The sequence below is a fragment of the Catharus ustulatus genome, chromosome 22 (assembly GCF_009819885.2).
Source record: "Catharus ustulatus isolate bCatUst1 chromosome 22, bCatUst1.pri.v2, whole genome shotgun sequence".
NCBI lineage: Eukaryota > Metazoa > Chordata > Aves > Passeriformes > Turdidae > Catharus > Catharus ustulatus.
Genome location: NC_046242.1, coordinates 3,825,632 through 3,837,809, shown reverse-complemented (window position 1 = coordinate 3,837,809; position 12,178 = coordinate 3,825,632). Strand labels below are relative to the sequence as shown.

General features: G+C 40.8%; 1 protein-coding gene across 2 annotated transcripts in view; it reads left to right on the top strand.

Annotated features, from left to right (window-relative positions):
• Positions 1–11,268, top strand: part of GOSR1 (golgi SNAP receptor complex member 1) — a 28,280-nt gene extending 17,012 nt beyond the window's left edge. For both annotated transcript variants that reach the window (XM_033078311.1, XM_033078310.1), the window contains exons 7-9: positions 621–650; positions 6,235–6,317; positions 7,332–11,268. In XM_033078311.1, coding sequence (XP_032934202.1) covers positions 621–650; positions 6,235–6,317; positions 7,332–7,456 — 238 coding nt within the window. In that variant the 3' untranslated portion in view covers positions 7,457–11,268. The remainder of the gene's footprint in view (positions 1–620; positions 651–6,234; positions 6,318–7,331) is intronic.
• Positions 11,269–12,178: the final 910 nt, after the last annotated feature.

The following is a 12,178-nucleotide window of genomic DNA, read 5'->3' as shown; positions in this document are numbered from 1 at the left end:
CCTGGTGCTGTGCTGGAGGCTCCCTTGTCCCAGGGATGCTGCTCAGGGCTGGATCAATGTGTGGCAGGGAGGGCAGGGCCAGTGTCACTCACCCAGAGCTTTCTCTGACACGTGGCCTGTGTTTCATTCCCATCAGTTCAGTTCCCATCCGGCCACAGAAGGAATTTCCCAGGTACTGGGGAGCTAATCCTGAGCAGGGTTCTGAGATGGTCCCAAGTATCAGCTTCTTCATCATTAATGACATTTTTTTAAGGGGTGGGCAGGATTAAAAAGCAGTAAAATTAGCTATTCCTTTCTCTAATACTCCTTTCCAAACACTCCTCTATAAATCACAGTGCCAGTTCTCCTTTTCTTGTCTCCTCAGTGTTTTGTGTGTTCTCCTGAGCTGCTGCTCATGCTGCTCTTAGGAAATGCTGCTCAGAGGCTGCTCCAGTGCATCTTCTCCCAAGTCTATATAAACCAGACCTATGTAGTGGCAAAATGTGACAACATCCAGAAATAAAACATTCTAAGGGCAAATTTATTAAGATAATGATGGGGATCATTGATTAGTGATCTAAAGTAGTACTTAGTGCTTGTTACTTTTTTTAACTTGTTTTTTTTTTTCTTTTGGCTTTCAGCTCAGATCGACTGATAGAAGAAACAATAAGGTAGGAATGAATGTAAAAATTTTCATTATTTTCCATACAATCAGCATTTCCATTAAATTGTGTCTAAATATATCAGTCACTATATTTATACTATAACTCTATTGTTTCCAGTTCCTTGGCAGTATTACAGTGAACTGCTGGTGGGTTTGCTTTGGGTTTTTTCTATTCAATATTGACATAAGAATGTTGCTTGAAGATTTTATTCACCCTAGCTTAGAAAATTTGGGTTTCTACTCAAAGGTGAATCACCTTTGGAGCAGGGTGAATCTCAGGCTGAGCTGTTGCAGGCTGTTCCAGAAGTCAAGGTGTTTCTTCTCACTGTGACATTCATCCAAACCTGATTCCTGTAATCTTTCAATGTATTCAGAATATTCAGCACCCAGTGTGCAGCTGATATAGGTAAGAGCTTTTACCACAACTGCTGGAGAGGCTATTGCTGTTGTACATTTATTTATCTTTTGGAGTTCTTACATTGTTTGAATACTTAAATGATACCTTCTCTAACTGATCTGGACATTTTACTGCTGTAGCAACATAAATTTTATTATCTGTGCCCTTTCCAAGCCAACCTTTTGCAGACCAATAACTCAAACTATAATAATGCCAAATTTAATGGTTTTAAATTTTAGATTATTGCTTTAAAACAAAACAGAAAAAAAAAAAAAAGAAGAAAGCAAGTAAGATATGCTTTCAGACAATGCAGGTACTGACATAAGTGACCAAGAAGAGTAATTAGAGGTGCAGCAAGGCTGTGTCCATTAAGGGCTGGGTGCCTTAAATACACACAGTGGGCTCAGGATAATTAACATGAAGGAAGAATGTGTTAAACCACATCAGTGTGCAGTGATGAGGCAGAAGTGATCAGTGCAGTAATACCTGAAAATGTGGGTGCAGTTTCACCACAGCCTCACAGAAATATTTCTCCAGCTTAGCCCAGCTGTATTTGTTTTGGGTTCTAGTCCTTTCCTCAATAAAATCTCTCCTTTATTGTCATGCTTGTAACCTTGCTTTTCCACCTCAAAAATGCTCAGTGTTTAGTGAATCTCTTCTTTGCTCCAGTCCATGTAAGCAGAGCATTAAGCAACATATGGTGATTTATTACTCTTAATATCCTGCAAAATTACTTGTAATTACTTGTAATTATGTCACTGGCCTGGCTTCTTGGTTCCATGTCACCAGAGGAGCTCAGAGCTCTCAACCTTGCACTGTTTGTTATCTGTAGTAAATTCTTGCTTGAGTTGTTGCCAGAAATGTTCTGCAGTTTTGTTTTTTTTTGTACAAAAAGAGCTTGTGTAGTAACTACATGGAGTAGGAAATGTAATTCCACTTACATCTGAGTTGCATTTTGCCTCTGTTAAAACCAGGTGAATTTTTTGTTGAATTTTTTTCTTGTGGTCCCCAGAGATGGGAAGTGTTTGGGTGTGACATTAATTGATGGCAAATCCTGATGCCTTCTAAGTGAATTTACCAGATGGAAGTTTACCCAACTCACCAATTGTTTTATCTACTGGAACCCAAATAAAAGAGGGAATTGTGCAGAAGAAGCTGATTGAGGACAGATTCCTTGAGATGTAATTAGCTCATCCTGGCTACTACTCTGTCTTCAAGGTTTGCATCTGCTGCAGTTCATTACTCATTTTTTAATTAAGCAAGTCAGGAAATCACATTTTATTTCCTTCACACTTCACACTTTCATTTCCTTAGGGTTTGTTACCAAGCACTGATACTAAACACTGGAAAGCACATTTTTGTGTGTGCAGAGGCTTTTGTTGACAAGCTACAGCCACTAATTGTGAACCCTTGCTCTGATTTTGTGTCAGGAAGAGAAATGAGGAGTCTGACTCCTCCTCTGCCCGGTCCTCCACGGAGCAAACAGGGAATAAATGTGCACCTGAGCTGCAGTGATGCAGGAACTAAAGCACTGAGCAGGGCTGGCACTCCAGATGTGTCATTATTGCTAAACTTTTAATCAATTTTTAAATGAATTCCGTGCCATGGGTTCTCACTGCAGCATATTTCTCTCCAGAAGCGAGTGGGATGTGATACTTTGTACTGCAGTTCTTTTGGAACAGCGTTCACTTCTCTTGGCCAGATTTAAATATAAGCAGAGATTTTTGCTTAATATGTTTGGTATTCTCAGGTTTTCATTTTCAAACATTATCACTTCTCCAAAATAGCAGGCCATTTATTTCTTGTTTTCTAACAACTTGTGTTTTTGTGTTGGCTCGGTTTAAATATTTTTTATCGTTTTGCCTGTACAGTGTGACAAGTTCTTAGGATTTTATTGTAATTCTGTTTCTGAGGCCTGATCTTACAGTGTTTATATATTAACAGATTGGACTGAAGCCAGACCAAAGCCATAGATTTCATTTTTAAAAAATTGTCTCCTTATTTATTTGGACAGTCTCTTTAGGTAATAATTAGGATTTAATAAAAGAGAAAAACTCAGCTGCATTGAGTGTTGACTTTTCAGAATGGAAAAGCATGAGCTATGTTTTGAGAATTCTCTTATTTCCACAACCACCTTGCCAAAGTGTCCAGGCAAAATCACTTGCATTCCTGGGGAAATGTTTCTTCTGTTTTCATCCAAAGAAACAATGCTCTTTAAAGGAATTTGCCAGGTTGTGCACGTAGGTATGCATTGCTACACGCACATATGTGCATATTTAGAGATACAAATATAGAAATGTATCTCCAGACAAAGAATAAGTGATGCAATCAGAGTTTTTACCAATTTAAACCTAGAGCTTTCATTTCTATGCACAGTCACAGAGTCCATTCCCTAATCATAGACCTTGTCATGAATTTCAATGAGCAAGTATGATTCATGGCATGCAAAATGAAGCAGAAGTTCCAGTAATACGTGAATTATTTGATTTTTAATAACACAGCTTCTCTCTTTAGAGTTTTGTTTTAGTTCTCCAGCAGTGTAGATTAGACTGATGTGTCTCAATGGGTGAAGCCAGGAGGTGATTTTTTGGTACATTTCCCTCAGTGACACTGGATGGATGTGGCTGCAGCGTGGGGTAAAATAATAACAACTTAAACATTTATTTAAGTCAAAACTCTTTGCTTCCAAGTCAGGCAGCATTAAAAGTGTCTCTCTGCATGTTAGATTGTCCATCTGGGATAATGCCTGGAGGTGTTCACTACCCTGGGGTTTTTATTTCAGTGGAAACAGCAAACTAAGTACAAATATCAGTTGGGTTTGCTTTGGAGGGAAATTTGGCCGCTCTCATCCCCACGGCACTGCTGAACAATCAGGGCCAAACCTGGAATGTGGCAGGAATTTGGAGGGAAATATAGCTGCAAGCACAGGAGTTTGAGCTACTCCTGCTGCTCTGGGGAGGAGATAGGTGGGTGTTTTATGGCTGTGACCTTGGGCTTAGCTGGGGGAGATTTCTCCAGGAGTGCAGCAATGCTGAGCGTTGTGCTTGAGCATGGCTTTAATATCAAATATAGAGAGCAGGCCAGATACCATCTGGTTTTAGAAACTTGGTTTACACCCAGCTCTGGTAGTTCCAGCCAGTGCAGCACTGAGAATAGTTCCTGCTGGTTTTTCCAAGTGAAATGTTAAATTGGGGTCATCTCCATTCCAGTAAGAAATGTTTCATCTTTTTATCGTAAGCGTCGCGCGCGGGTTCCGGAACGGCAGGACCAGGTCGGGGTGATCTGGGGAGGTTCTGCTGGGGAGGGACTAAATGGGGCCACTATTGTGAATGGGAAAAATGTGATTAATTTTTTAAAATATGCATTTGTCGGTGAGGCAATGGCAGCAGCAAGTCAATGAACATATGTCAGGGATGGGAATGGAACCAAAATTGTCTGATGGAGGATATGAGGAAGCTGCAGTGCTCGAGATACAAAACCAATCCCTGCACTGGTCCCCAGGAACTCTGTTTTCTGCTGCTTCTTAAATTTAATAATCTCCTTTACAGATCTAAAGGCTTAGATAAACCAGCTCAAGGTTTGAATAATCAAATTATATGCGAACAACATTGCTTTTTGCTTGAATTTTGATTTGTTAATAGTAGCTGGAATCCAGTTAAACTCTTGTTCATGAATATCACAATTACATTTCATTACCAGACCATATCATATTAAAAATGGTAATTACTCTGGTTTTTTCCCTTCAGAGCTCTCCAGTAAAACCCAGCCCTTTGAGCTAAATTCTTGAAAATACTGGATAAAAAAAAAAATGAATCTCTTAACCCTTTATATCCTGCTTTGTTCTATCAAATGGACAGTTTCACTCCCCAGATGTCAAAGCAGGAACCTTGTGTTCTGTGAATAATTATTTCTAAAGGCATTTTGGAGTTGGCTCAGGAGCACTTTGTATACTGGCAATCATCTTGTGTTTTCACTTCTGTAAATGAATGGATGTTTTAATGAGTCATTGGCTGCATCTTACAGAAATATGGGGCTTAATTCAGAAGTGCTTTGAGAGACACTGTATTAAAAACTCATCTGGACAAATATCAGGTCAGTGTGGGGGTGGGAGGCAGAAATCTGTAGATCACTGAACAAACTTTTCTGTGTGCAAACAGGAAATATTTTTTTTTCTAACTTGATTCTTAGTAATTCAAAATTCCTTGAGTGCTGCTCTTAACAGCAAATTTTTAGTGGTTTTGTGAGTTTGTTGTTTTTTACTTTAGAGGACTAAAATATCTGCATTGAAAAATTGGGTGTTTTTATTAGGCAAAAGCAGCATTTCACATTTTCTTCCTCTGAAATGACAGCTTTGGTTTCCTTTTGTTATATTTATCTGTTGTGTTGTTCCACTTAACTTTTACTCCTCCAGAACATTTCCCCTCCATATTTAAGGCTCACAAACTCATCCAAGAACTTCTTTTAATCATTGTTATTCCTGTAGATGAAGTCAACAACATTAGAGGTGACTTTTCTGAGTTATTACACAGCCTTGTTGTATTTATGTCCTGCTTTATGTGTTTTTGAATCACATGCCAGCAAGAAGAGAAGTATTTGCCATATTTTTCTTTCTCAGTGTCTTCAGAGCCCAAACTTTGTCAAATGAGTAATTCTTTATAATCTTCATTTAACATCTTGTTTTTAACAGCAGAGTTGCTTTTTTCCCTGACCTCCAAAACATCAGTTTTGAAATGGGAAATTCTGTTTTGTGTTTGCCTGTATTGGTAAAGAAACAAAAAAAAAAAAGAAAACTTATGTACCATGAAGGATATTCTTAATTAGAACCAGATCTCAGAAAATTGTTTTTTTTCTGTGCTGTGATGGAAGCATCATTTGGGATGAAACAAACTTCTAAATTTAAAGCTTAAGCCACGAGAGCATAATTCTTATGTTGCTGATAAGGTAATAGCAGTTTCCATGGGGCTGGAGGAGCAAAGTCTGTTTGAAGAAATCTGTGTTTCACACTGTTAGCAGTTTCTATAAAACTGAAATCATTTAACTGTAAAAGATAGAGATTAATGGAAAATTTGTGGTTTCATTCATGTTGCTTTACCCCATTCATTGTCCTCTGAAGAAGCATTGCTGCTTGTTCTCCTCCTGTGTGAGCTCTGGATTATTCTTAGCACCAACAACTTGATCTTCTTTCTTTCCCCAGCATTGCCATGGCAACAAAAGAAAATATGACTTCCCAGAGAGGGATGTTGAAGTCAATACAAAGCAAGATGAATACCTTGGCAAGTATCCTTTTTCCTGAAAATTGGTGCTGCCTGTGCCTAACAAGAGTTATGGTGCAATTTTTCACTCTGTCATTTGGGGGATCAGCAGTGACAAATAGGCCAGGTTTTTATCAGTCTCACCTGATAACCTGGCTGAAGCATCTTAAAAAAAGCTGAAGCTTGGTGTTCATCACTGCTTGCTGTGGTTTACAGCTAAGAGTAGCCAGGGCCTGAGCATCCTTCTGTCTGTCACACTCTTGTGGATGTCAGTTAAGATTTTGGATGGTTGGTTTCTGTGCATATTCTGTCTCAGGGCTGAAGACTGTGTCAAGTCAGGCAAGTTTGTGGTTTTCCCACTTATTCCTTCCCTGCTGTCAGTGGATAACATCAGCACTGTTTGATCAGACACATGACATCCTGGAAAGATGCATCTTGGTAACCCAGAAATTTCATTACAGTTCTTAGCAATTGGCAAGAACATTTCAATAAGCTTTGGCCTTAAAAAGATTCTGGATTCCAAAGACATGAAGCTCTGAAGCTGATTGTCTTGTTGGCAGTTGTATTTTGTACATTAAGAGATAGCTTTACACCCCTGTGGTTTTACAGAGGTTGCACAGTGTGGGTCATGCAGGATTTTCTCACTCAAATGCCTTTGGTTGTTCTCTTCACCAGTAGCAGAATCCCACTGCAGAAATTCCACAAATGTTTTATACAACCACCCCAGCTTTTTTCATTCTCATTTAAACACAATTAGTAAAAGTAACTAAGCCTCACATACTGGAGATTAAAATGCTGGTAATTGAGGTGATCAGATGTGAATTCTGTGTAAATGTGAGCTCTGGGCTGGTCCCTTTTCTCTGCTGCTCTGCAGCCACTGAAGTGCAGTTGTCATCCTGCTCCCTGTCCATCAGGGTTTGCTGCTCCTGCTTCCTCCAGCTTGGGAGCAGTTGCAGTGTTGCCATTTCCCCATCCAGGCTTTGGGGCTTGTTGGTGAATTCCTGTTTGCTGCTAGGACCTTGACTCAGCCCCTTCCCAGACCGTTTTCCAGCAGTGAACAGCCTGATCCAAAGGATCAACCTCCGGAAGCGGCGGGATTCCCTCATCTTGGGCGGCGTCATCGGCGTCTGCACCATCCTGCTGCTCCTGTACGCTTTCCATTGATGGATGTTTGCCCCCCTGGACTCTGCTAAAACTCATCACCACCTTCCCTCCCCCCAGCCAAGGAAAAGTGAGTGGGGGAAGCATCAGAACTTCCACAGCCTGCTCGTGGCTGGGGCTGTCAGCATGATGTCTGGAGCTTCTGATGGTAGACTGTGACACTGGGCTTGGGCTGAAGCTGCAGTTTCTCCTCCCCTGCTGTTCACCTTCCTTTGGGTTCAATTTGGTGGGATTTGTTTGTCTTTAATTCCCTTTCTCACTGCAAGGTAAGTGCCCATGGGATGCCTAACCAGAACTGGGGGAACAGTTCCAGTGCTCAGCAGTGCTGGGGAGGTTTGGTGCTGGCTGGGGAGTGGAAAAGGATTAAGTTTGCCTTGGGTGGAAGCTCAGCAAGGAAAGCTTTTCCCTCTAATCCCAGCCCAGTACTGAATTTCACCTTGAGAGATGAATATTGCAGCTTTAAGCCTTCAGGTTGCTTTACTACTAAATACATGTTCTATAATTCTTTTTAACTCCTGGTTGAGATTCTAGTTACTCCTGCATAATTTGTGCTGTGAAAACTGTGCTTCACACAAATTCCTCAAAGTTAACAAAAAAAAAGGGGAGTTCTGTTCACTTTTTGCACAGAATATGAATGAAGTACCCTCTGGGGGAGATCATAAGATTTCTTGTGGCTTTAAAGGGACTGACAAAGTCCCCCTGTGTAAAAAGGGAGCACAGTGTCCCAGCAGCTGTTTACTCAAGTGTTCAGTCATCTGAAAAGTGACCAAACATGAGTTCACCCAAAGGAATTTTTGGGTGCAAATACTTGGATTTTGGCTGACATCATAAAGATCTTTATAAAGACACGAGAAGCAGTTTACAAAGCCTATACTGTAATTTAGGTGAAGTTATCCTGATAGTGGAGTAAGAAGGATGTGATCTAAACTGTTGATTGGAAATGAAAATTATAATGGTTGTAGCTGAGGCAAAGGTGTCTGTGAGCAAAGGTTTTGGCCATAACTCCTCCTAGCAAAGAGCTGAATGTATGAATAGTGAAACAAGTATTATTTACCATTATCTGGGGGGAAAACACTTTTTTGGTCTGCACAGGCAAAAAGAACCCTGTTGTTTGTCTGTAAACAAAGCTGACATCTGCAGTGGCTTTGATACTGCAGCTCCCCAGATTACAGATTTTTCTGCTCTTTCTACAGCACTTTTCCATCTGTCATATCATAACCCAATAAATTCAAGCCTTGGCACTGAAATACCTTTCTAAGAACTTGATTAACTCTTTTTCACAATCCACTTAGAGTGCTCCTAACAGATTCCATGTATTCCATCACCCACAGATTTCACACAGTCCCCAGGTTCTCCTCTGGAACAGAGTCCAGCAGCACAGACACCAATTTTTACTTCATTTTATAGTGTCTGTGAGTTGGAGGGAATAGAGAACTTGTGTAGTGTGCAAACCCACACTGTTACACTCACAATGTCTGCATTTAAAGGCTTCTTTGCAGACTTAACAACCCTGTGCTAAAAAGTCAACAAGGGCTTCTAATCAGCCATCCTGCCTTTGGGATTTGGAAGTATTTGGAATTAATATGTGCAAAACTGTGGGGTTTGTATTTGAAATAAAGGCTGATTATTTGGTTGATTTGGGAATGTTCCCATTTGGAGATGAAGTGTTTATTAAGGGGGTTTATGAAAAAGCTTGATGGATAAAGGAGGGTTATTAATGGATCTGTGTGTTGGGAGATCAAACTTCTTCTCCCTGTTGCCTTTTCTTTGATTCCTCCTCCACCCTAAGGGACCCTGATCAGCACTTGTGCATCTGTTTAGGATTTGTAGGATTTGGTTGCTCTATAGTTGGCAATATAAGATCTGCAGTACCGTAAATAAATTCATTTATTTAATCTTATAACAAGTCTTTTTATTGGACTTAACTGATTATTTGGTGCATATATTTAATCTTATTGTGAAAAAGCTGCTATGGAAAATATGTAGATTATAATAAATATGTAAACATAATTGATTTTTCATGTTATGAAAATGTTATGGAGGAACTGATATATTTTAGTATAAAATAATGGAAATATGCTGAATTATCTCTGATAAAGCTTTACTGGAAACAGTTTCAGTGTTGGCAGCCCCTCCATGGTTTTTGTTTGTGCTGGTTTTGAGTCAGTTTTGTGTTGAAAAATACACTTAATTATCTTTGGAGTTTTCCCTTCATCATCATCTGGCAGAGTGAGCGGGTGTTGTGCTGTGCTCCCTGCTTGCATCTGGCCCAGGGAAAGGCTTCCAAATTCAGCAGAATCAGCCTCATAACTCATCTCAGCCTGGACCTGTGGTCAGTACAATGGACTGGAAAATGAGCACAGTGCATTGTGCATTGTGCTGAAATCCCAAAATGCAGGTTTGTGTGTCTCCTGTTGCTGAACGTGTTCTCGGAGTTTTTCGTTCTGTGTGGTTCCTCCTGCTCTGAGGAAAAAAGATGTGGTTAAAGAATTCTCATTCCTGCAATTCCTGCCAGAGTGGTGATTTCCTAACTCAACCCAACAGAGGTGTGCTGAGAAAATCATTGCTGAGCACTGAAATGGAGGGGGGAATCCATGGTATTTCTGCAGGACGTGTTTCACACACACAGACACTCTTTTCCAATTTCTGCTTCATTCTTCCTGCCAGATGCAGCTTCTTCAAACCTGGCCAGGCACTGGAACACAAAGGATCATGTTGGTAATGTTAATGCCACACTTCACACTGGGGGAATATTTTTATCCCTGTTCTTTAGACTATTTTTTACCTGTTTATCTGCTCTTCAGTCTCTGGTTGCTGCAGCAGAGCAATGGCATTTGGGCAACACCCAGAATTGTGCACAGCTGTAGCTTCTCCCCAGAGCAGTGCCAGGGCTTTGACCTTCCTGGACAACATTTTTTTTTCTTAACCAGTTTTGATTTCGGGAGTTTTACATATCAAAGTGAGGTATAAATTCCTGCTGGATTTGTGACACTGAGTAACCAACCAGAATTTTTATTTGTAGTTCAGAAGTCCTTTCCTTGCCTCGTCTTAAGATGAATGTGAGCAGAGTCAGTTCCTTGCTGGATGTTGAAAATGCAAGAGCAGAAGTAGATTTTTAGGTGAGTGTCAGGTGAGTTGTTCACTGCTTGTCCTCAGGGCTGTGTCCCCTGAGGTGCTGCTTCCCCAGCCCTGCACAGGGAGCCAAGGCTGCTCCACCACTTGTGAGGGTGCAGCTCATTCAGTCACGACTAAATGAGAGTTTTAACTCTCTACATGTAGCAACGTGTTTCCCAACATCACTCGAGGCATAACTTTTCCTGTTTTTACTGGTTTTGTTCCAAAGCTTTCATTTGAGACAGGAAGGAGAGGGTAAGAGCTGTCAGTGCTGAAGGAGGAAATGATTCTGAAACTTCTTACAGCAGAATTGTGAGTGTGCAGGACAGGAGAGACACTGAGCCACGCTCCAGGTCACATCTGCAGGTCCCCTCTGTGCTTCTCCTGTCACTGCACATCTGAATAGGTGGTGATGTTTATTACAGAAGCAGCTGTTGGTCTGTGTGGTACTGAGTGAGGAAAGCAGTTCAATAAACACTCTACACCCAAAACAAAGCCTTTTCTCACAAAACATCCCAGGCATTGTAAATGAGTTTCTGATTGCACTTTCTGATTATTTTTTTTTTCTTTTCATACACGTTCTTGAAACTTCTATTGTAACTGTAATTATTTTTGTTCTCACCTATTGTGCATTCTCTGTATGTATTAAAAAAAAAAAGGCTTTGATATGTAATTTAATAATAAATTAGAATTCTAAGCAAGGTGCTTGATTCTTTCTCCCCTTGACAATCTTTGCCTACCTACACTTCAGGGAAGGTGCAGAGAGGATTCATCTCAGCCCTTTGGAATTGTCCCTGGACATAGCAATCAGTGTGTCCTCAGGTTTTATATCAGGTATCAGACATGATGGGACATTTCCTGACCCGGAATGGTTTGGGGGGATTTGTTCCTCCTGCCTGCAAGTGCAGTGTGGACTCATCTCCTGCCTGGGAGGGGCTGATGATCAACACTCGTGGTGGTTTTCCCTGCTCTTCTTCACCAAGTGGAGCAGGGATGGTTTTCTTTAGAGGCAGATGTTAAAAAGGGAGATCTGTCTCTGTGAATTTCTGTCTTCAGGACAGACAGGACTCTGTTACCCTCTGGTTTTCCAGCTCCCTGAGATGTTCAGCCAGGCAGTGTCATCCCTGAAGGATCCACCTGTGCCTGATGCCATTGCAATCAATGCTGAATCTTCCAATGCCACTCCAAATTTGTATTCTCAGAGCAGCAGAGCTGCCTGGTGTTGTGATACCTGTGTGTGCATGAGGCTGGCAGTGAAGAGAGGGATTTCCTGATTTCCTTGCAGGGCTGTCGTGCTGTGCCTGTAAACGCTGCTTTAAAGCAGAGCTACATCTCTGTATCCCTAATGCCTGCTAAATATTCAGGAGTGACCAGATGCTCTCCCAAGGGAAGGCTTTGATTGTATGTCTCAAGCTAAAGGAGAAACTTCAAAAAAACTTTTGGAAATGGAAAGGCAGTCCTGGTTTCAGACAGTGGGAAGTGCAGTGAGTTTTTCCAGTTGCGGCGCTGGTAATAAGTGGTGCATAAAATTCCATCTTCGTTTGGATTAGAAAATAAATTATTAATGGCACTGAATCCTTTTTTCCAGCTCCCTGTACAGTCAATAATTTA